The sequence below is a fragment of the Coregonus lavaretus genome (genome assembly GCF_964263955.1).
Source record: "Coregonus lavaretus genome assembly, contig: HAP1_SCAFFOLD_1806, whole genome shotgun sequence".
NCBI lineage: Eukaryota > Metazoa > Chordata > Actinopteri > Salmoniformes > Salmonidae > Coregonus > Coregonus lavaretus.
Genome location: NW_028161871.1, coordinates 48,875 through 74,105, shown reverse-complemented (window position 1 = coordinate 74,105; position 25,231 = coordinate 48,875). Strand labels below are relative to the sequence as shown.

Here is a 25,231-nt window from a genome sequence, read left to right as displayed (position 1 = left end):
CTGGGGCTCCACGCAAGATCTCACCCCGTGGGGTCAAAATGATCACAAGAACGGTGAGCAAAAATCCCAGAACCACACGGGGGGACCTAGTGAATGACCTGCAGAGAGCAGGGACCAAAGTAACAAAGCCTACCATCGGTAACACACTACGCCGCCAGGGACTCAAATCCTGCAGTGCCAGACGTGTCCCCCTGCTTAAGCCAGTACATGTCCAGGCCCGTCTGAAGTTTTGCTAGAGTGCATTTGGATGATCCAGAAGAGGATTGGGAGAATGTCATATGGTCAGATGAAACCAAAATATAACTTTTTGGTAAAAACTCAACTCGTCGTGTTTGGAGGACAAAGAATGCTGAGTTGCATCCAAAGAACACCATACCTACTGTGAAGCATGGGGGTGGAAACATCATGCTTTGGGGCTGTTTTTCTGCAAAGGGACCAGGACAACTGATCCGTGTAAAGGAAAGAATGAATGGGGCCATGTATCGTGAGATTTTGAGTGAAAACCTCCTTCCATCAGCAAGGGCATTGAAGATGAAACGGGGCTGGGTCTTTCAGCATGACAATGATCCCAAACACACTGCCCGGGCAACGAAGGAGTGGCTTCGTAAGAAGCATTTCAAGGTCCTGGAGTGGCCTAGCCAGTCTCCAGATCTCAACCCCATAGAAAATCTTTGGAGGGAGTTGAAAGTCCGTGTTGCCCAGCGACAGCCCCAAAACATCACTGCTCTAGAGGAGATCTGCATGGAGGAATGGGCCAAAATACCAGCAACAGTGTGTGAAAACCTTGTGAAGACTTACAGAAAACGTTTGACCTGTGTCATTGCCAACAAAGGGTATATAACAAAGTATTGAGAAACTTTTGTTATTGACCAAATACTTATTTTCCATCATAATTTGCAAATAAATTCATTAAAAATCCTACAATGTGATTTTCTGGATTTTTTTTTCTCATTTTGTCTGTCATAGTTGACGTGTACCTATGATGAAAATTACAGGCCTCTCTCATCTTTTTAAGTGGGAGAACTTGCACAATTGGTGGCTGACTAAATACTTTTTTTCCCCACTGTATATCATTACTGGTCAACCATAATGGTAGATATATCATTACTGGTCAACCATAATGGTAGATATATCACTACTGGTCAACCATAATGGTAGATATATCACTACTGGTCAACCATAATGGTAGATATATCACTACTGGTCAACCATAATGGTAGATATATCACTACTGGTCAACCATAATGGTAGATATATCACTACTGGTCAACCATAATGGTAGATATATCACTACTGGTCAACCATAATGGTAGATATATCACTACTGGTCAACCATAATGGTAGATATATCACTACTGGTCAACCATAATGGTAGATATATCACTACTGGTCAACCATAATGGTAGATATATCACTACTGGTCAACCATAATGGTAGATATATCACTACTGGTCAACCATAATGGTAGATATATCATTACTGGTCAACCATAATGGTAGATATATCACTACTGGTCAACCATAATGGTAGATATATCACTACTGGTCAACCATAATGGTAGATATATCACTACTGGTCAACCATAATGGTAGATATATCACTACTGGTCAACCATAATGGTAGATATATCACTACTGGTCAACCATAATGGTAGATATATCACTACTGGTCAACCATAATGGTAGATATATCACTACTGGTCAACCATAATGGTAGATATATCACTACTGGTCAACCATAATGGTAGATATATCACTACTGGTCAACCATAATGGTAGATATATCACTACTGGTCAACCATAATGGTAGATATATCACTACTGGTCAACCATAATGGTAGATATATCACTACTGGTCAACCATAATGGTAGATATATCACTACTGGTCAACCATAATAGCTTTGCAGCTTTTGATCTGGCTCGTATTTAATGGTGGTGTGTTTCATGTTTCATAACAACAAATGTCAAACCATTAACTCTCCTTATGGGAACTGTTCTTCCCTCCCTGTCAAATCATTACCGTTACCAGTAGTGATAATGGGGTGTTTAGGAGGTTACCAGTAATGATAAAGGGGTGTTTAGGAGGTTACCAGTAGTGATAATGGGGTGTTTAGGAGGTTTCCAGTAGTGATAATGGGGTGTTTAGGAGGTTACCAGTAGTGATAATGGGGTGTTTAGGAGGTTACCAGTAGTGATAATGGGGTGTTTAGGAGGTTACCAGTAGTGATAATGGGGTGTTTAGGAGGTTACCAGTAGTGATAATGGGGTGTTTAGGATTTCACCAGTAGTGATAATGGGGTGTTTATGAGGTTACCAGTAATGATAAAGGGTGTTTAGGAGGTTACCAGTAGTGATAATGGGGTGTTTAGGAGGTTTCCAGTAGTGATAAAGGGTGTTTAGGAGGTTACCAGTAGTGATAAAGGGGTGTTTAGGAGGTTACCAGTAGTGATAATGGGGTGTTTAGGAGGTTACCAGTAGTGATAATGGGGTGTTTAGGATTTTACCAGTAGTGATAATGGGGTGTTTAGGAGGTTACCAGTAGTGATAATGGGGTGTTTAGGAGGTTACCAGTAGTGATAATGGGGTGTTTAGGAGGTTACCAGTAGTGATAATGGGGTGTTTAGGAGGTTACCAGTAATGATAAAGGGTGTTTAGGAGGTTACCAGTAATGATAAAGGGTATTTCATGACTTTAAAAGAGAAGAAAGGATTGGTCGCACTTTCACAATGGTTATGTCTTTTTATTTGATCAAAGCCATGTCCCTGGCTGTATCTCTGCCTGCCAGTGTTAGGGAGTGAGACCTTCGCTTCGGAACGCTGGTGACCATGGAGACCATGGTTCGGGTGTGGTGACCATGGAGACCATGGTGAGGGTGTTGGCCCTGAGAAGGCCTAGCCCATGGGATGCCCTATTTAGTGCACTACTTTTGACCAGGGCCCATAGAGCTTTGGTCAAAAGTAGTGCACTATATAGGGAAGAGTGTGCCATTCAGGACGAACCCATAGACTTATATCATAAGTCAACCCTGAATAAAGTTACTCTGTTATCTGGCAGACCTGACCAAGGCTACTGCAGTCTACTACTGCTGTCTGTAATGTGGTACAGGTTGACTTCAGTAAAGTAACCCAATCCTAACTTGGATCCACATGGGCGCAAACCTCCCATTTACATCAGTATATGAAGTGTGGATGGATTACGTGTGCAGATGTCAAGTTAGGATATCAAACCAGTTGGTATTCCTCCTGCTGTTACTTGATCACCAGACGATACACAGTCTGTCTCTCAGGACATCATAAGACATTCATAAAGCACACATACCGCATTTATAACACGGTCAACACTCGTCCTGCTTATTACCTGGCAGGGATTTGGACCAGCGGACGATCCACAGCAGCTGTCTGTCACACAGTCTGTTGAGGCTGTTGAGGAGGAGGTGTGGCATGTCAGGCTGGGAGCTGTCGTAGCCAGAGTACACCACCTGGTAGGATGGAGAGACGAATACATGATTAGGTCCTCTGTAGCTCAGCTGGTAGAGCACGGCGCTTGTAGCGCCCAGGGTAGTGGGTTCGATCCCCGGGACCACCCATACGTAAACATGTATGCGCACATGACTGTGAGTCGCTTTGGATAAAAGCTAAATGGCATATTATTATTATCAGTTATAGTTTATTATTATTATTATTATAGTTTATTAATATTTATGATTGATCCCTGAATGTTAATTCATTGTCAGCAGCAGGACGTAACAACACAAACCAAAAGGTACCTTTGATGAATATGAATCCTAACTTTTCCTTAAGGCAAAATGTTCACTTAGTCATGCATTGAAGTCAATGGGAGAGTAAGTTACAATTAGACTTAGGTGGAGGTTAGGATCCCCCCCCCCCTAAATCAGCAACTACGACCCACCTCAGGCTCGATGCTCTCCAGAATGCTGATGATCTGAGGGGAGAGGTGCAGCTCGTGGAGGCCAGGCATGCAGGGTAGAGAGGCCAGGGCCTGACCATCCCCCAGGGCTGACAAGGGCCCCTGGTACATCAAGGCTGGGGCCAGACCATCCCCCAGGGCTGACAAGGGTCCCTGGAACATCAAGGCTGGGGCCAGACCCGCCTTCAGGGCCCCAAAACGCTTCAGCTTCCGCCCTGTGACCATAATTACCACAAGGGTCAGTTAAAAGATGTACAAGGAACAGACATTGGTATGGGGTTGAACATAATGAATATGAAGTTAAAAAATCTATAAAAAATGCTTCATTAAGATGTGATCAGATGTGTTGGCTGACATAAGATATTCTGTCTGAGGCCAAAGTTAAAAGATAGAACATTTTTAAAATAAATATTCAGGTTTAGATTGCCTGGATAAAAATGCTACGAAATAATTACTGTAATGCATTTATTTTTCTCTAAGTTGTAATTTTAGCTGAATGGTTGACTTATTAGATACTGTAATATAACACACTAACTCCTCCTCAATAACCCATGACACATGCAGTTGAAGTCGGAAGTTTACGTACACTTAGGTTGGAGTCATTAAAACTCGTTTTTCAACCACTCCACAAATTTCTTGTTAACAAACTATAGTTTTGGCAAGTCAGTTAGGACATCTACTTTGTGCATGACACAAGTAATTTTCCATCAATTGCTTACAGACAGATTATTTCACTTATAATTCACTGTATCACAATTCCAGTGGGTCAGAAGTTTACATACACTAAGTTGACTGTGCCTTTAAACAGCGTGGAAAATTCCAGAAAATGATGTCATGGCTTTAGAAGCTTCTGATAGGCTAATTGACATCATTTGAGTCAATTGGAGGTGTAGCTGTGGATGTATTTCAAGGCCTACCTTCAAACTCAGTGCCTCTTTGCTTGACATCATAGGAAAATCAAAAGAAATCAGCCAAGACCTCAGAAAAAAGATTGTAGACCTCCACAAGTCTGGTTCATCCTTGGGAGAAAATTCCAAACGCCTGAAGGTACCACGTTAATCTATACAAACAATAGTACGAAAGTATAAACACCATGGGACCACGCAGCCGTCATACCGCTCAGGAAGGAGACTTGTTCTGTCTCCTAGAGATGAACGGACTTTGGTGCGAAAAGTGCAAATCAATCCCAGAACAACAGCAAAGGACCTTGTGAAGATGCTGGAGGAAACAGGTACAAAAGTATCTATGTCCACAGTAAAATGAGCCCTATATTGACATAACCTGAAAGGCCGCTCAACAAGAAAGAAGCCACTGCTCCAAAACCGCCATTAAAAAGCCAGACTACGGTTTGCAACTGCACATGGGGACAAAAATCATACTTTTTGGAGAAATGGCCTCTGGTCTGATGAAACAAAAATAGAACTGTTTGGCCATAATGACCATCGTTATGTTTGGAGGAAAAAGGGGAAGGCTTGCAAGCCGAAGAACACCATCCCAACCGTGAAGCATGGGGGTGGCAGCATCATGCTGTGGGGGTGCTTTGCTGCAGGAGGGACTGGTGCACTTCACAAAATAGATGGCATCATGAGGAAGGAAAATGATGTGGATATATTGAAGCAACATCTCAAGACATCAGTCAGGAAGTTAAAGCTTGGTCGCAAATGAGTCTTCCAAATGGACAATGACCCCAAGCATACTTCCAAAGTTGTGGCAAAATGGCTTAAGGACAACAAAGTCAAGGTATTGGAGTGGCCATCACAAAGCCCTGACCTCAATCCTATAGAACATTTGTGGGCAGAACTGAAAAAGTGTGTGCGAGCAAGGAGGCCTACAAACCTGACTCAGTTACACCAGCTCTGTCAGGAGGAATGGGCCAAAATTAACCCAACTTATTGTGGGAAGCTTGTGGAAGGCTACCCGAAACGTTTGACCCAAGTAAAACAATTTAAAGGCAATGCTACCTAATTCTAATTGAGTGTATGTAAACTTCTGACCCACTGGGAATGTGATGAAAGAAATAAAACCTTAAATAAAACATTCTCTCTACTATTATTCTGACATTTCACATTCTTAAAATAAAGTGGTGATCCTAACTGACCTAAGACAGGGAATTTTTACTAGGAATAAATATCAGGAATTGTGAAAAACTGAGTTGAAATGTATTTGGCTAAGGTATATGTAAACTTCCGACTTCAACTGTAAAATGTTTCAAATAAAAGCTCAGAGAACGGCAAGAGCACTTTCATTTATGAATCAACTGTTTACCCATACAGATGTAGGATCTTAATTTTGAGCCAAATTGCTACAGAAGGAAGATCATCCTGCAGCAACAGGAAATGTGAATTATTACATGGATTATAATTAATGGACATTTTTGTAGGGGTTAATAGATTTTCCCTTAGGGAAAATCAGGCCTGAAAACTTCAAAGTGGAAATTACAAACTTCAGAAGCCTTTTTAAACCTCAAATACACTACAAGTTTTGTGACGAGGTGTGAATGACGGAGTCAGGCGCAGGAGGCAAAACACCCAAATCCAGAGTTTATTCAGTGTACATGAATAAAGGGCAGCAAGCGTCAAAACGAAACTAGCACAAGGGAAAAATCCACCTTGGCTACATACAAGGAAAGAGTAGCTCAACTGAGCTACTCTCACAATGAACAATCACTCACAAAGGACAAGTGGGCAGAGGGAACACTTATACACAGACTAATGAGGGAATGATTACCAGGTGTGTGTGATTGACAAGACAAGACAAATGGAGTGATGATAAATGAAGCGGTAGTGGCCAGTAAGCCGGTGACAACGAACGCCGAAACCTGCCCGAGCAAGGAGGAGGGGCAGCCTCGGCTGAATTCGTGACAGTACCCCTCCCTTGACGCGCAGCTGTAGCAGCGCGTCGACCCTGGCGACCCCGGCCTCGGGGACAGCCAGGAGGACGCGGAGCAGGGCGAGTCGGGTGGCGACGATGGAAGTCCCTCAACAGAGAGGGATCGAGGATATCCCTCACCGGGACCCAGCACCGTTCCTCCGGACTGTACCCTTCCCACTCCACGAGGTACTGAAGGCCCCCCACCCGGCGCCTCGAATCTAGTATGGAACGGAGAGAGTATGCTGGCGCCCCCTTGATGTCCAAAGGAGGTGGAGGGACCTCCCGCACCTCAGACTCCTGGAGCGGACCAGCCACCACCGGCCTGACCAGAGACACATGAAACGAGGGGTAATCAGGGGGAAGTAATAACCTATATGTGACCTCGTTGATTCTCCTCAGGACTTTGAACGGCCCTACAAACCGCGGGCTCAGCTTCCGGCAGGGCAGGCGGAGGGGCAGATTCCGGGTCGAGAGCCAGACCCGATCCCCCGGTACAAAGACGGGGGCCTCACTGCGGTGACGGTCAGCTTTTTTCCTTCTGATGACGCACGGCGCGTTGGAGGTGAACACGGGCAGCGTTCCACGTCTCCTCCGAGCGCCGAAACCAGTCATTCACCGCAAGAGCTTCGGTCTGGCTCTGGTGCCACGGTGCCAGGACAGGTTGGTAACCCAAAACACACTGAAATGGCGTTAGGTTAGAGGAGTGGCGGAGAGAGTTCTGGGCATATTCGGCCCATGGCAGGAACACCGACCACTCCCCCGGCCGATCCTGGCAATAGGACCTCAGGAACCTACCCACGTCCTGATTTACCAGTTCCACCTGCCCATTAGACTCGGTGTGGAACCCAGAGGTCAGGCTGACCGAGACCCCCAGACGTTCCATGAACGCCTTCCAGACTTTTGACGTGAACTGGGGACCCCGGTCAGACACTATGTCCTCTGGTACCCCGTAGTGCCGGAAGACGTGTGTAAACAGGGCCTCGGCAGTCTGCAGGGCCGTGGGGAGATCGGACAGAGGAAGGAGGCGGCAGTCCTTGGAAAAGCAGTCCACAACGACCAGGATGGTGGTGTTACCTTGAGAGAGGGGAAGATCAGTAAGGAAATAAATACTAAGATGAGACCATGGTCGTTGTGGAACTGGTAAAGGTTTTAACTTACCCACTGGGAGGTGCCTAGGTGCTGTTACGGAGTCTAGTTGATAGGTAATCGACTAGTTGGACTGTTCCCCAGACTCCACGCGTAGGGATTTGTACAAGGCTGAACAAGGCTATTGAACTGAACATTGGTGTCTGTCTTTATTCCTTAATCCAACATATCATACAGAAACATGGTATCAGAAGTGGCTCGGAAAACACACGTTTGTTATTTTTGTAGCTAAGTACAGTATAGGCGCAGTTACGTTCCATATGCGAACACAAGCCGTTTCCTACTCACAACACTGATCAACTCGTGTTAGCTGGCTAGCTAGCATCACTACCTACCTCCATGACTGAAGACAAAGAAATCTCCTATTCCATTGCTATGGCAGCGAACATTCCGCCACCAAATCACATGGTTCTCACAGGGGACTGGAATACTAATTGGGACAACTTCAGGGATGAATTCGAGGACTATGCGCTGGCGACCGGTCTACGTGAGAAACCCAACGAGGTACAAGCGGCAACTCTGAGGAGTTTAATGGGCAGCGAATGCAGGCATATCTACCGGCACAATCTCACCCTCACGGCACGACAACAGTGTGATGCAAAGGCTATATTGGATGCATTGGAGAATTACTTCAAACCCGCCAGAAACGTAATTTACGAGCGGTTCGTTTTCGGAAGCTGCAAACAGGAAGAGGGTGAGTCAGTACACAACTTTGTAACCCGTTTGAGAGAGAAATCCGCCACTTGTGAATACGGGGGATTGAAAGATGAACTGATTCGTGACAAAATAGTACTGGGAATTGCAAATGAGAATACGCGCCGGCGTCTACTGAGAGAGAGAGGCTTAACATTAGTAACTGCCATCGAAATGTGCCGCACTGCTGAAGTCACTGACATGAGAATGAGAGCAATGGAAACTGAAACCCCACGCTCCGACGTTGATACTGTTCACGCTGTTGCTAGGCAGACATTCAGACAAAACCAATCGAGGCAGAGTAATTCACCACGAACGGTGAACACAGAGAGCCCCGTAGCATGTAAATACTGTGGGAATACACACACACGTGGCAAAGAGCACTGCCCGGCCTATGGAAAACCATGCAGAGCTTGTGGAACTAATAATCACTTTGCAAAAGTGTGTCTCAAAAGCAAAAGAAGGGTGAGTGAGGGCAAGATTCACTGTGTTGATGATGTTACTCAATGTTCAGAGCTGAACAGTGAAAGTGACATTTACATGCATGAATCCATTGGGGCTGTACACTCAAGAGGGAAGAAATGGTTTGTGACACTACGATTACACAACAAGCAACAACAATGTCAACTGGATTCGGGTGCTACATGCAACGTAATGAGCTACAAAGACAAAATCAATCTGGCACCTGACACACATCTATTTCCCAGCGATACTAGACTAAAGCTGTACTCAGGAGAACTAATGAGCTCTATGGGCACCTTTGAGACCGAATGTGTTATTCGGGGACGCAAACACAAGCTGGAGTTCGAGATTGTGAAAACCAGTCAAAATCCTCTCCTCTCAGGCTCTACATGCGAACGCCTGGGACTGATGCAGTTCACTGTACCAAATGACCTGCACATTGTGGATCATGTCCAGCATGGACCCCTGTCCAAAGAACAACTACTCAGTAGATATGACGATGTATTCAACATGCCCGTTGAATCAGTGCCTGGGGAGGTACACTTTGAAGTGGATGAGAGCATTACTCCAGTCCAGTGTGCTCCTCGCAATGTGCCCATTGCAATGAAAGTGGCTGTGAAGGCCCAGCTGGACAAGTATGAGGCCGATGGCCACATGACATCTGTGACTGAACCAACTGACTGGATCAGCAATATGGTCATAGTAAAAAAACCAGAGAAGCTGAGGGTCTGCATCGACCCAAAGCATCTGAACCAAGCACTGAAACGATCCCACTACATCATGCCGACACTAGAGGATGTCCTCTATAAGCTTCCCAAGGCCAGGATTTTCACCTTGGTGGATGCCCGAGATGCATTCCTTCAATGCAAGCTGGACGAAGAAAGCAGCTTCATGACTACCTTCTGGACCCCCTGGGGTCGGAAACGCTGGCTCAAGCTCCCGTTTGGTGTCTCAGTGGCGCCTGAGGTATACCAACGCAAGCAGCACGAGTTACTGGCTGGGCTCAAGGGCATTGAACCCATCGCCGATGATATCCTGATCGTAGGCTGTGGTGAAACAGACGAAGAAGCAGAACGCGACCACGATGTGAAGCTCCTGGCACTGATGGAGCGCTGCCGATCAGTTAAGCTTCGTCTTGGCCTGAAGAAGCTGCAGTTCAAGGTGAAAGACGTCCACTTCCATGGCCACATTCTCTCGGCAAAAGGCCTGAAGCCGGACCCAGACAAGGTCCAAGCGATCCTCGACATGCCAAACCCGTCTGATGCAAAAGGAGTACAGCGTCTCATCGGCTTTGCAAACTATCTTGCAAAGTTCATGCCACACCTATCAGCAGTCTGTGAGCCTCTGCGCCGATTGCTGGACAAAGACACACCATGGCACTGGCTACCCAAGCACGAGGCCGCAGTGCAGGAGATGAAATCTCTGGCTTCATCCATGCCAGTGTTGCGCTACTACGACGTCACGAAGCCTGTCACAATCCAGAGCGACTCTAGCCAAAGGGGACTTGGATGCTGCCTTATGCAGGAAGGCCAGCCCGTTGCGTTTGCCTCGAGAGCGCTCACCCCCACCGAACAAAACTATGCACAAATTGAGAAAGAGTGCCTCAGCATCGTCTTCGCCTGCCAGCGATTCCATCACTACTTATATGGTCGAGAGCTGGTCACCGCTGAAACTGACCACAAACCACTCATTGCCATATTCAGTAAACCTCTCCTCAACGCGCCCAAGAGGCTTCAAAGTATGCTCCTGACTCTGCAAAACTACAGCCTGAAGGTCATTTACAAGCCAGGACCTGAGATGTACATCAGCGACACACTGAGCAGGGCAACAGCACAATGTACAGGTAGAGGCACTGCCTATCAGCGGCAGGCCATCTGTTCGCTACAGCAGGAACAACAAGATGTTCAACAGATCAATCAGGCAGACTACTTAAACGTGACAGATCACCGCCTAGCCCAGATCAGGCAACATACTGACAAGGACGAACACCTACAGTCACTGAAGTCCATGGCTCTAGCAGGTTGGCCATATCTGAAAGAGGAGACACCTTTCACAGTGAGAGAATACTGGACCTTTCGAGATGAGATCAGTGTGCAAAATGGCGTCTTGTTCAGAGGTCAGAAGGTCATTATTCCCAAATCACTACGTCCAGAGATGCTTACCCGCATACACTCCAGTCACGTCGGAGGTGACGCATGCTACCGTCAGGCTCGTGAAACATTATACTGGCCAAACATGCAAGCAGAAATTAAAGACTTTGTCAGCAACTGTACCACATGCAACGAGTACGCTCATGAACAGCAAAAGGAAACCATGATGTCACACGAACTGCCCACAAGGGCCTGGCAAATCATCAGCATGGACTTATTCAGCCACAGACAAAAGGACTATCTTCTCCTCGTTGATCATTACTCTGACTTTTGGGAAATTGAACTGCTCCCTGACTTGTCCGCAGAGACGGTCATAAAGCGCTGCAAGGCGCAGTTTGCAAGGCAAGGTCAGCCTGACAAGGTAATCACGGACAATGGCCCACAATTCACTGCACAGTTCAAGCGTTTCGCCTCAGAATGGGAGTTTGACCACGTGACCTCCTCTCCAAGACACCCAAAAGCAAATGGCAAGGCAGAATCAGCTGTCAAGATTGCAAAAAACCTGTTAAGCAGGGCCTTGCGCGACAGCAACGACCCATGGAAAGCGATCTTACAGTGGAGGAACACACCCACCGAAAACATGGACAGCAGCCCAGCACAACGCCTTCTGTCCAGACGTCTGAAGACTACTATCCCCGTTGCTAACAAGCTACTTGAGCCCTGCGTCATGGTTGGCGTCACGGACAAACTGCGTCACAGAAAGCAGCTCGCTAAGTGCTTCTACGACCGGACTGCTCGAGACCTACCAGAGCTGGAGGTGGGTGAAACTATAAGGATGAAACCGCTGCCGGGAGACCACACAGGACTTTGGAGGCTGGGCACATGCCTACAGAGAGTTGCACCACGTTCTTACCTGGTGGATGTTGGTGGCTCCCTCTATCGTCGCAATCGGGTGGATCTGCGCGTAGCAGAGCAGACAAACCAGAACATGCCATACACTCACTTAGATGAGCTGGATCACAGTCCAGGCCTAAGGGTAAGGGGTGCAGAATTGAGACATGAGCCAACTGAAGGTGAAGCTTCTACCCCACCAAACTCTCCAGCTCGTGGCCCTAATCCTACCCCTGTCAGAGCCAATACTTACTCACGGGTGGGTCGGCTGTGCAAGCCACCGGACAGGCTTACTCTGTAAGCAAGAGACTTAACTGGTTGTCTGTTAATTTAAAAAAAAAAAAAAAAAAGGAAGATGACAGCTGAAGTAAAAAGAAAATGTCATGCTTTTCAATTGTTATGACTTGACTGTTAAGAACGCAATGTTATGTTTGCACTTTCAATTGTTATGACTTGACTGTTAAGAACGCAATGTTATGTTTGCACTTTCTATTGAAAAGGATGATGTTACGGAGTCTAGTTGATAGGTAATCGACTAGTTGGACTGTTCCCCAGACTCCACGCGTAGGGATTTGTACAAGGCTGAACAAGGCTATTGAACTGAACATTGGTGTCTGTCTTTATTCCTTAATCCAACATATCATACAGAAACAGGTGCCTTACTCTGGGCGCACACTGAGCAGGAGGAAACATGCACCCTCACATCCTTAGCCAAGGTAGGCCAGCAGTACTTCTCGGTCAGGCAGCGCATTGTACGACCGATACCTGGGTGACCAGAGGAGGGGGACGTGTGTGCCCAGTAGATCAGACGGCCACGGAAAAGAGCAGGCACGTACCGCAGCCCAGCTGGACACTGAGGTGGAGATGGATCTGTGCGTAACGCCTGCTCTATATCCGCATCCATCGCCCCATACTACAGGCGCCACAATGCAGGAGGCCGGGAGTATGGGGTGTTATCTATGGGCCTCTCCTCTGTGTCGTACAGCCGTGACAGTGCGTCTGCCTTCACATTCTTCGTACCCAGGATGTAAGACAGAGTAAAATCAAACCAGGTGAAGAATAGGGCCCACCTGGCCTGGCGAGGGTTCAGCCTCCTCGCTGCCCGGATGTACTCCAGGTTACGGTGGTCCGTCCAGACGAGGAAAGGGTGTTACGCCCCCTCGAGCCAATGTCTCCACACTGTCAGAGCTCGGACAACAGCCAACAGCTCCCGATCACCAACGTCGTAGTTCTGCTCCGCTGGGCTGAGCTTCTTGGAGAAGAAGGCACAGGGGTGGAGCTTGGGTGGCGTGCCCGAGCGTTGATACAGGACTGCTCCCATCCCCACCTCGGACGCATCCACCTCCACTACGAACGGTAGTGATGGATCGGGGTGGGCCAGTACCGGGGCTGAGGTGAACAGAACCCTCAGGTTACTGAAGTTCCTGTCAGCCTCAGCAGACCAGAGGAGCCTGGACGGCCCACCCTTCAGCAGAGAGGTGATGGGAGCTGCGACCTTGCCAAAGCCCCGGATAAACCTCTGATAGTAGTTGGCAAAGCCAATAAAGCACTGCACCTCCTTTACCGTGGTTGGAGTCAGCCAATTACGCACGTATGAAATGCGGTCGCCCTCCATCTCCACACCTGAGGTGGTAATGCGGTATCCGAGGAAGGAGACGGACTGTTGGAAAAACAGACACATTTCTGCCTTGGCATAAAGGTCATGTTCCAACAGTCGGGCCAGCACTTTGCGAACCAGGGACACATGCTCGGCACGCGTAGCGGAATACACCAGGATGTCATCGATGTAGACCACTACACCGTGACCAAGCATGTCCAGAAACACCTCGTTCACAAAGGACTGGAAGACTGAGGGAGCATTCATCAAACCGTACGGCATCACCAGGTATTCATAAAGCCCCGTGGTTGTGCTGAATGCTGTCTTCCACTCATCTCCCTCTCAGATACGCACCAGGTTGTACGCACTCCGGAGATCTAATTTAGTGAAGAAGCGCGCTCCATGCAATGACTCAACCACTGACGGAATGAGGGGGAGAGGATAACTAAATCTAATCGTCTCCTTGTTCAGTGGTCGATAATCAATGCACGGGCGCAGACCGCCATCTTTCTTCTTCACAAAAAATAAACTAGAGGAGGCGGGTGAAGTGGAGGGACGTATGAACCCCTGGCACAGGGACTCGGTGACGTATGTCTCCATAGCCTCCGTCTCCGCCTGCGACAGGGGATACACATGACTCCAGGGAGGCACAGCATCTACCCGAAGGTTTATTGCGCAATCCCCCGCCCGATGAGGTGGCAATTTAGTTGCTTTATTTTTGGAGAAAACTTGTGCCAGATAATGGTATTCGGGGGGGAATGTGCACAGTGGAGGCACCGTCTGGACTTTCCACCGTGGATGCACCAACGGAAACACCCCATACACCTACCCTGACACTCTCGCGACCACCCCGTGAGAGCCCTCTGCGGCCATGAGAAAGTGGGGTTGTGGAGTGCTAGCCATGGAATACCTAACACCACAGGGAAAGCAGGAGACTCAATGATGGAAAAAGTGACCTGCTCACAATGCGTCTCCTGAGCAAGGAGGAGGGGCAGCCTCGGCTGAATTCGTGACAATTTTAAAAAGTCCTGCATTGCAGGAAAGTTCTCCTGCGACAGGGTGATCAAATTAAGATTTGATTATTTTGTTCATTTCCATGAAGTGTTTGGTCTCTGTGTGTGACCTGAAAGGACATTTGAACATTCTCCTTGACTGGAAATTATGATTTCATAGTGTGTGACTCCTGCTTAGGATGAGAGAGTGTTAATTCGTAACCCCTTTAATGTGATGTTCTCTAGATGATTTGGTAGGAGGGCATTCATTAAGAAGAAAAGGACAGAGAGAGAGACAGGACCACATAAAGGTACCTCCTAGCATCATCCCAGCTTGGTAGCACTTCCTCAGGCGACACGCAGGGCAATTCTTTCTCCGTATCTTATCCACGATGCAGTCATTTCGACCGGCGCAGAGATAGTTATGATGTCCTGTTGAATAGAAGAACCGAATGCAGTCAATGTGGTTTAGAGTGTGTTCTTATAATTACTTTTCAAAGACAATAATCTCAGAGAGAGGTGAAAATAAAGATTCTAAGACTGTCTGTAATATTGTCTAATGGAGATGGGTTCTCTAAGACTGTCAGACTGGTAGTGACATAACCATGGTCAGACTGGTAGTGACATAACCATGGTCAGACTGGTAGAGACATAACCATGGTCAGACTGGTAGAGACATGACCATGGTCAGACTGGTAGTGACATAACCATGGTCAGACTGGTAGTGACATAACCATGGTCAGACTGGTAGAGACATGATCATGGTCAGACTGGTAGAGACATGACCATGGTCAGACTGGTAGAGACATGACCATGGTCAGACTGGTAGAGACATGACCATGGTCAGACTGGTAGTGACATGACCATGGTCAGACTGGTAGAGACATGATCATGGTCAGACTGGTAGTGACATGACCATGGTCAGACTGGTAGTGACATGACCATGGTCAGACTGGTAGTGACATGACCATGGTCAGACTGGTAGTGACATGACCATGGTCAGACTGGTAGTGACATGACCATGGTCAGACTGGTAGAGACATGACCATGGTCAGACTGGTAGAGACATAACCATGGTCAGACTGGTAGAGACATGACCATGGTCAGACTGGTAGAGACATAACCATGGTCAGACTGGTAGTGATATGACCATGGTCAGACTGGTAGAGACATGACCATGGTCAGACTGGTAGTGACATGACCATGGTCAGACTGGTAGAGACATGACCATGGTCAGACTGGTAGAGACATGACAATGGTCAGACTGGTAGAGACATGACCATGCATGGTTAGACTGGTAGTGACATGACCATGGTCAGACTGGTAGAGACATGACCGTGGTCAGACTGGTAGTGACATGACCATGGTCAGACTGGTAGAGACATGACCATGGTCAGACTGGTAGAGACATGACCATGGTCAGACTGGTAGAGACATGACCATGGTCAGACTGGTAGAGACATGACCATGGTCAGACTGGTAGAGACATGATCATGGTCAGACTGGTAGAGACATAACCATGGTCAGACTGGTAGAGACATGACCATGGTCAGACTGGTAGAGACATGACCATGGTCAGACTGGTAGAGACATAACCATGGTCAGACTGGTTGTGACATGACCATGCATGGTCAGACTGGTAGTGACATGACCATGGTCAGACTGGTAGTGACATGACCATGGTCAGACTGGTAGTGACATGACCATGGTCAGACTGGTAGAGACATGACCATGGTCAGACTGGTAGTGACATGACCATGGTCAGACTGGTAGAGACATGACCATGGTCAGACTGGTAGTGACATGACCATGGTCAGACTGGTAGTGACATGAACATGGTCAGACTGGTAGAGACATGACCATGGTCAGACTGGTAGTGACATGACCATGGTCAGACTGGTAGTGACATGACCATGGTCAGACTGGTAGTGACATGACCATGGTCAGACTGGTAGAGACATGACCATGGTCAGACTGGTAGAGACATGACCATGGTCAGACTGGTAGAGACATGACCATGGTCAGACTGGTAGAGACATGACCATGGTCAGACTGGTAGAGACATGATCATGGTCAGACTGGTAGAGACATAACCATGGTCAGACTGGTAGAGACATGACCATGGTCAGACTGGTAGAGACATGACCATGGTCAGACTGGTAGTGACATGACCATGGTCAGACTGGTAGAGACATGACCATGGTCAGACTGGTAGAGACATGACCATGGTCAGACTGGTAGTGACATGACCATGGTCAGACTGGTAGTGACATGACCATGGTCAGACTGGTAGAGACATGACCATGGTCAGACTGGTAGTGACATGACCATGGTCAGACTGGTAGTGACATGACCATGGTCAGACTGGTAGTGACATGACCATGGTCAGACTGGTAGAGACATGACCATGGTCAGACTGGTAGTGACATGACCATGGTCAGACTGGTAGTGACATGACCATGGTCAGACTGGTAGAGACATGACCATGGTCAGACTGGTAGAGACATGACCATGGTCAGACTGGTAGAGACATGACCATGGTCAGACTGGTAGAGACATGACCATGGTTAGACTGGTAGAGACATGACCATGGTCAGACAGGTAGAGACATGACCATGGTCAGACAGGTAGAGACATGACCATGGTTAGACTGGTAGAGACATGACCATGGTCAGACTGGTAGTGACATGATCATGGTCAGACTGGTAGTGACATGACCATGGTCAGACTGGTAGTGACATGACCATGGTCAGACTGGTAGAGACATGACCATGGTCAGACTGGTAGAGACATGACCATGGTCAGACTGGTAGAGACATGACCATGGTCAGACTGGTAGAGACATGACCATGGTTAGACTGGTAGAGACATGTCCATGGTCAGACAGGTAGAGACATGACCATGGTCAGACAGGTAGAGACATGACCATGGTTAGACTGGTAGAGACATGACCATGGTCAGACTGGTAGAGACATGACCATGGTCAGACTGGTAGTTCATGAACATGGTCAGACTGGTAGAGACATGACCATGGTCAGACTGGTAGTGACATAACCATGGTCAGACTGGTAGTGACATAACCATGGTCAGACTGGTAGAGACATGACCATGGTCAGACTGGTAGAGACATGACCATGGTCAGACTGGTAGTGACATGAACATGGTCAGACTGGTAGTGACATGACCATGGTCAGACTGGTAGAGACATAACCATGGTCAGACTGGTAGTGACATAACCATGGTCAGACTGGTAGAGACATGACCATGGTCAGACTGGTAGTGACATGACCATGGTCAGACTGGTAGTGACATGACCATGGTCAGACTGGTAGTGACATGACCATGGTCAGACTGGTAGAGACATGACCATGGTCAGACTGGTAGTGACATGACCATGGTCAGACTGGTAGAGACATAACCATGGTCAGACTGGTAGTGACATAACCATGCATGGTCAGACTGGTAGTGACATGACCATGGTCAGACTGGTAGAGACATAACCATGGTCAGACTGGTAGAGACATAACCATGGTCAGACTGGTAGAGACATAACCATGGTCAGACTGGTAGAGACATAACCATGGTCAGACTGGTAGAGACATAACCATGGTCAGACTGGTAGTGATATGACCATGGTCAGACTGGTAGAGACATAACCATGGTCAGACTGGTAGTGACATAACCATGGTCAGACTGGTAGAGACATGACCATGGTCAGACTGGTAGAGACATGACCATGGTCAGACTGGTTGTGACATGACCATGGTCAGACTGGTAGAGACATAACCATGGTCAGACTGGTAGTGATATGACCATGGTCAGACTGGTAGAGACATAACCATGGTCAGACTGGTAGTGACATGACCATGGTCAGACTGGTAGAGACATGACCATGGTCAGACTGGTAGAGACATGACCATGGTCAGACTGGTTGTGACATGATCATGGTCAGACTGGTGGTGATATGACCATGGTCAGACTGGTAGTGACATGATCATGGTCAGACTGGTAGTGACATGACCATGGTCAGACTGGTAGTGACATGACCATGGTCAGACTGGTAGAGACATGACCATGGTCAGACTGGTAGAGACATGACCATGGTCAGACTGGTAGTGACATGACCATGGTCAGACTGGTAGTGACATGACCATGGTCAGACTGGTAGTGACATGACCATGGTCAGACTGGTAGAGACATGACCATGGTCAGACTGGTAGTGACATGACCGTGGTCAGACTGGTAGTGACATGACCGTGGTCAGACTGGTAGTGACATGACCGTGGTCAGACTGGTAGTGACATGACCATGGTCAGACTGGTAGTGACATGACCATGGTCAGACTGGTTGTGACATGACCATGGTCAGACTGGTAGTGACATGAACATGGTCAGACTGGTAGTGACATGACCATGGTCAGACTGGTAGAGACATGACCATGGTCAGACTGGTAGTGACATGACCATGGTCAGACTGGTAGTGACATGACCATGGTCAGACTGGTAGTGACATAACCATGGTCAGACTGGTAGTGACATAACCATGGTCAGACTGGTAGAGACATAACCATGGTCAGACTGGTAGTGACATAACCATGGTCAGACTGGTAGAGAAATAACCATGGTCAGACTGGTAGTGACATGAACATGGTCAGACTGGTAGAGACATGACCATGGTCAGACTGGTAGTGACATGACCATGGTTAGACTGGTAGTGACATGAACATGGTCAGACTGGTAGAGACATAACCATGGTCAGACTGGTAGTGACATGACCATGGTCAGACTGGTAGTGACATGACCATGGTCAGACTGGTAGTGACATGACCATGGTCAGACTGGTAGTGACATGAACATGGTCAGACTGGTAGAGACATGACCATGGTCAGACTGGTAGAGACATGACCATGGTCAGACTGGTAGTGACATGACCATGGTCAGACTGGTAGAGACATGAACATGGTCAGACTGGTAGAGACATGACCATGGTCAGACTGGTAGTGACATAACCATGGTCAGACTGGTAGAGACATGACCATGGTCAGACTGGTAGAGACATGACCATGGTCAGACTGGTAGTGACATGACCATGGTCAGACTGGTAGAGACATGACCATGGTCAGACTGGTAGAGACATGACCATGGTCAGACTGGTAGTGACATGACCATGGTCAGACTGGTAGAGAAATAACCATGGTCAGACTGGTAGAGACATGACCATGGTCAGACTGGTAGAGACATGACCATGGTCAGACTGGTAGAGAAATAACCATGGTCAGACTGGTAGTGACATGACCATGGTCAGACTGGTAGTGACATGACCATGGTCAGACTGGTAGTGACATGACCATGGTCAGACTGGTAGTGACATAACCATGGTCAGACTGGTAGTGACATAACCATGGTCAGACTGGTAGAGACATAACCATGGTCAGACTGGTAGTGACATAACCATGGTCAGACTGGTAGAGAAATAACCATGGTCAGACTGGTAGTGACATGAACATGGTCAGACTGGTAGAGACATGACCATGGTCAGACTGGTAGTGACATGACCATGGTTAGACTGGTAGTGACATGAACATGGTCAGACTGGTAGAGACATGACCATGGTTAGACTGGTAGTGACATGAACATGGTCAGACTGGTAGAGACATAACCATGGTCAGACTGGTAGTGACATGACCATGGTCAGACTGGTAGTGACATGACCATGGTCAGACTGGTAGTGACATGACCATGGTCAGACTGGTAGTGACATGAACATGGTCAGACTGGTAGAGACATGACCATGGTCAGACTGGTAGAGACATGACCATGGTCAGACTGGTAGTGACATGACCATGGTCAGACTGGTAGAGACATGAACATGGTCAGACTGGTAGAGACATGACCATGGTCAGACTGGTAGTGACATAACCATGGTCAGACTGGTAGAGACATGACCATGGTCAGACTGGTAGAGACATGACCATGGTCAGACTGGTAGTGACATGAACATGGTTAGACTGGTAGAGACATGACCATGGTCAGACTGGTAGTGACATAACCATGGTCAGACTGGTAGAGAAATAACCATGCATGGTCAGACTGGTAGTGACATGACCATGGTCAGACTGGTAGAGACATAACCATGGTCAGACTGGTAGAGAAATAACCATGGTCAGACTGGTAGAGACATGACCATGGTCAGACTGGTAGTGACATGAACATGGTCAGACTGGTAGAGACATGACCATGGTCAGACTGGTAGTGACATGAACATGGTTAGACTGGTAGTGACATGATCTTGGTCAGACTGGTAGAGACATGACCATGGTCAGACTGGTAGAGACATGACCATGGTCAGACTGGTAGTGACATGACCATGGTCAGACTGGTAGTGACATGACCATGGTTAGACTGGTAGTGACATGACCATGGTCAGACTGGTAGTGACATAACCATGGTCAGACTGGTAGAGACATGATCTTGGTCAGACTGGTAGAGACATGACCATGGTCAGACTGGTAGTGACATAACCATGGTCAGACTGGTAGTGACATGATCTTGGTCAGACTGGTAGAGACATGACCATGGTCAGACTGGTAGAGACATGAACATGTTCAGACTGGTAGTGACATGACCATGGTCAGACTGGTAGTGACATGATCTTGGTCAGACTGGTAGAGACATGACCATGGTCAGACTGGTAGAGACATGAACATGTTCAGACTGGTAGAGAAATAACCATGCATGGTCAGACTGGTAGTGACATGACCATGGTCAGACTGGTAGAGACATAACCATGGTCAGACTGGTAGAGAAATAACCATGGTCAGACTGGTAGAGACATGACCATGGTCAGACTGGTAGTGACATGAACATGGTCAGACTGGTAGAGACATGACCATGGTCAGACTGGTAGTGACATGAACATGGTTAGACTGGTAGTGACATGATCTTGGTCAGACTGGTAGAGACATGACCATGGTCAGACTGGTAGAGACATGACCATGGTCAGACTGGTAGTGACATGACCATGGTCAGACTGGTAGAGACATGACCATGGTCAGACTGGTAGTGACATGACCATGGTCAGACTGGTAGTGACATAACCATGGTCAGACTGGTAGAGACATGATCTTGGTCAGACTGGTAGAGACATGACCATGGTCAGACTGGTAGTGACATGACCATGGTTAGACTGGTAGTGACATAACCATGGTCAGACTGGTAGAGACATGATCTTGGTCAGACTGGTAGAGACATGACCATGGTCAGACTGGTAGTGACATGACCATGGTCAGACTGGTAGTGACATGACCATGGTTAGACTGGTAGTGACATGACCATGGTCAGACTGGTAGTGACATAACCATGGTCAGACTGGTAGAGACATGATCTTGGTCAGACTGGTAGAGACATGACCATGGTCAGACTGGTAGTGACATAACCATGGTCAGACTGGTAGTGACATGATCTTGGTCAGACTGGTAGAGACATGACCATGGTCAGACTGGTAGAGACATGAACATGTTCAGACTGGTAGTGACATGACCATGGTCAGACTGGTAGTGACATGATCTTGGTCAGACTGGTAGAGACATGACCATGGTCAGACTGGTAGAGACATGAACATGTTCAGACTGGTAGAGACATAACCATGGTCAGACTGGTAGAGACATGATCATGGTCAGACTGGTAGAGACATGACCATGGTCAGACTGGTAGAGACATGATCATGGTCAGACTGGTAGTGACATGACCATGGTCAGACTGGTAGTGACATGACCATGGTCAGACTGGTAGTGACATGACCATGGTCAGACTGGTAGAGACATAACCATGGTCAGACTGGTAGAGACATAACCATGGTCAGACTGGTAGTGACATGACCATGGTCAGACTGGTAGAGACATAACCATGGTCAGACTGGTAGAGACATGACCATGGTCAGACTGGTAGAGACATGACCATGGTCAGACTGGTAGTGACATGACCATGGTCAGACTGGTAGTGACATGACCATGGTCAGACTGGTAGTGACATGACCATGGTCAGACTGGTAGAGACATGACCGTGGTCCGCCTTAGTGGCTCTAATAAATCTCCAAGATAACGAGACCAAAACAAGTCAGAAAAACGGAACATTGTGAACACTGGTCAATGTGATACTGTGTGATACTGTCTGTGCTGTGCTTTAATTCTGTGCCAGTCATTTAAAAAGAAATAACAATGGTACTTAGTAAAAAGTGTAACATTCTTTAGTGTCTGCTTTCAGTGTCTGGGGATTAGGGTTCGAAAGGCCACAACAACCCTCAATATTTCTCATTTTTACCACGCCTTTTTAATTTTCTTCCTGAAACATCATCATTTGCCTTTTCTCATCATAATTTGGCAGTATTCAACCAACAGTGGGTCAATGCAGCAGCAGTCCCGTCGAATCTCCATACCATATGACATACTGCTCCAATCCTCTTATATGGTGTTGCTTACCTTCAACCGCTCTTTTAAAGAAGACTTTGCAGCTTCCACACGTGACGACCCCATAGTGACACCCTGAAGCCTCATCGCCACAGATCATACACAGCCTCTGGGGTGGAACACTGCAAAACCATTGAAGACACATACGAGACATTGGTTGTTTACACGGACAACATTGGCACACTGATATCACAGAGGAATAATTAAAAAAAAGCTCATTTGGGGCAATAAAAGTATGAAAACACTAATTTAAATTAACTGAAAGATGTGACAGTGTTGAGACTTTTACAATGGTTATGTTCAACTATACATGAAATAATGCGTCATTCTTACCCGCCATATCCAGTATAGGTCGGGGACCTCTGGAGCAGAGCTGAGGTGTGATTTCCATCCGGGGAGGAGTAGCCATGGTGCGGATACTGGTCCTCGGAGACCCCGCTGGACTGGCACCAGTACGGGGACTGAGTAGGAGAGGTCTGAATGGACCATCTGGGCATTTCACTCTTATAAATCATCAAGTGCTGCTGTGGAACCTGTCCGTTACTGCTCATTACGTCAAAATTCAGCATGCCTTTACTGTGATGAGTAGGAAAGGGAACACCTCGGGAGTCCGTCCGGATCTGGGGAACCGTCGACATCTGGTCGTTCTGATTCAAGTCGACTAGAAAGTTCGGAGAACTGTCCAATAGTACTTGTTGGTTCTGTTGTCCAGGTACCGAGGGGGGAAAAGACGCTGCCGAATCATCCATAAACCCTAACAGTTGTTGTTTCCTCTCGCTGTCATAACAGGTCTCGAGGGTAGGGATGTTGGCCGTTAGATCAAAATCGGGACACGGTGTTTCCATGATTAGTGACGGCTCCTTCTCATCTTTGATGATCTTACAAACCCCGGTGGCTGTGGTTGAACCGGGTGTCGATATCATGTTCACGGCCGCTCTCTGCAAACTTTCCTGAGTTACTGTTGGGGCCGGCTGCGATAACACGGACTCCTTCACTCCATCTATACCACACACCTCTACCCACGGCAGAGGGTCAGAGCAGTCATAATAGGCGTGATCTCTAACAGCACAGTCTTTGAACATGGCACTGTTGTTGCTTGAGCCAGGAGGCGCAGCGCACATAGGGCGGACGTTTCCAAAACGACGCGCTACGGGGGACATACAAACTAGAGACTGTGGCTCGTTAGAGAATTTTCCAGGCTGACCAAATCCAACATCTGCATACTTCTCAATCAAATAATTTACTATTTTACTGGAGTCTGTGAAGTCTGAGCTCGAAGTGTTCGCCGTGTCCATCCTCTCTAATCACGACGCACGACGACAGTCAATCAGAGCCCCTGTCAGTCGGTGTGGACACTAGAGACTCTCTTGGTGCAAAGAAAGACCTTCCCCAAATCTTCTTCCCCGTTGTGACAGGCTGGGCTTTTAGTGCGTGATCCTTTCAGATACCACTGGCTTACTGTATATATAGAAGAATCCAACGGTACCAACCCAAACGTCTGTGGCTCAAACAATGTTTTAAAGGGGTTAGAAGTCCAAAACAGGGATGTGGTGGGACTCATTGGGTTAATGACTGGCATGACAATGGTCATACAAGTTGACAAGACAGCACAAACACATTTGGGACCAGGCTACATGGGGATAGTTAGCAGCTGCAGATGATGAGCAATAATGAAGATATCTCTATTTCATAGTATAATATGCATCAGAGAGTGGTCAGGGATAAGAGGGGAGAGAGAGAGAGAGAGAGAGAGAGAGAGAGAGAGAGAGAGAGAGAGAGAGAGAGAGAGAGAGAGAGAGAGAGAGGGAGAGAGAGAGAGAGACAGAGAGAGAGAGAGAGAGAGAGAGAGAGAGAGAGAGAGAGAGAGACAGACAGAGAGAGAGAGAGAGAGAGAGGGAGAGAGAGAGAGAGAGAGAGAGAGAGAGAGAGAGAGAGAGAGAGAGAGAGAGAGAGAGAGAGAGAGAGAGAGAGAGAGAGAGAGAGAGAGAGAGAGCTCAGCCAAGGATAACAGGGTAGCATGAGTTCATTGAATGGGGAAATGATTCCATTTAGGCACTTCACAGATTTTGCTATGCACCCTATCCATGGTTCATAATTA

The 25,231-nt window shown here is 47.4% G+C and overlaps 1 protein-coding gene across 1 annotated transcript in view; it reads right to left on the bottom strand.

Moving 5' to 3' along the window:
- The window catches only part of LOC311119977 (progesterone receptor-like), a gene marked incomplete at its 5' end in the record, with an annotated part of 46,109 nt that extends 21,681 nt beyond the window's left edge, over positions 1-24,428 (bottom strand). Inside the window, 5 exons of the mRNA XM_084194616.1 lie at positions 3,358-3,478; positions 3,910-4,142; positions 14,985-15,101; positions 23,146-23,255; positions 23,467-24,428. Coding sequence (XP_084050742.1) covers positions 3,358-3,478; positions 3,910-4,142; positions 14,985-15,101; positions 23,146-23,255; positions 23,467-24,428 — 1,543 coding nt within the window. The remainder of the gene's footprint in view (positions 1-3,357; positions 3,479-3,909; positions 4,143-14,984; positions 15,102-23,145; positions 23,256-23,466) is intronic.
- Positions 24,429-25,231: the final 803 nt, after the last annotated feature.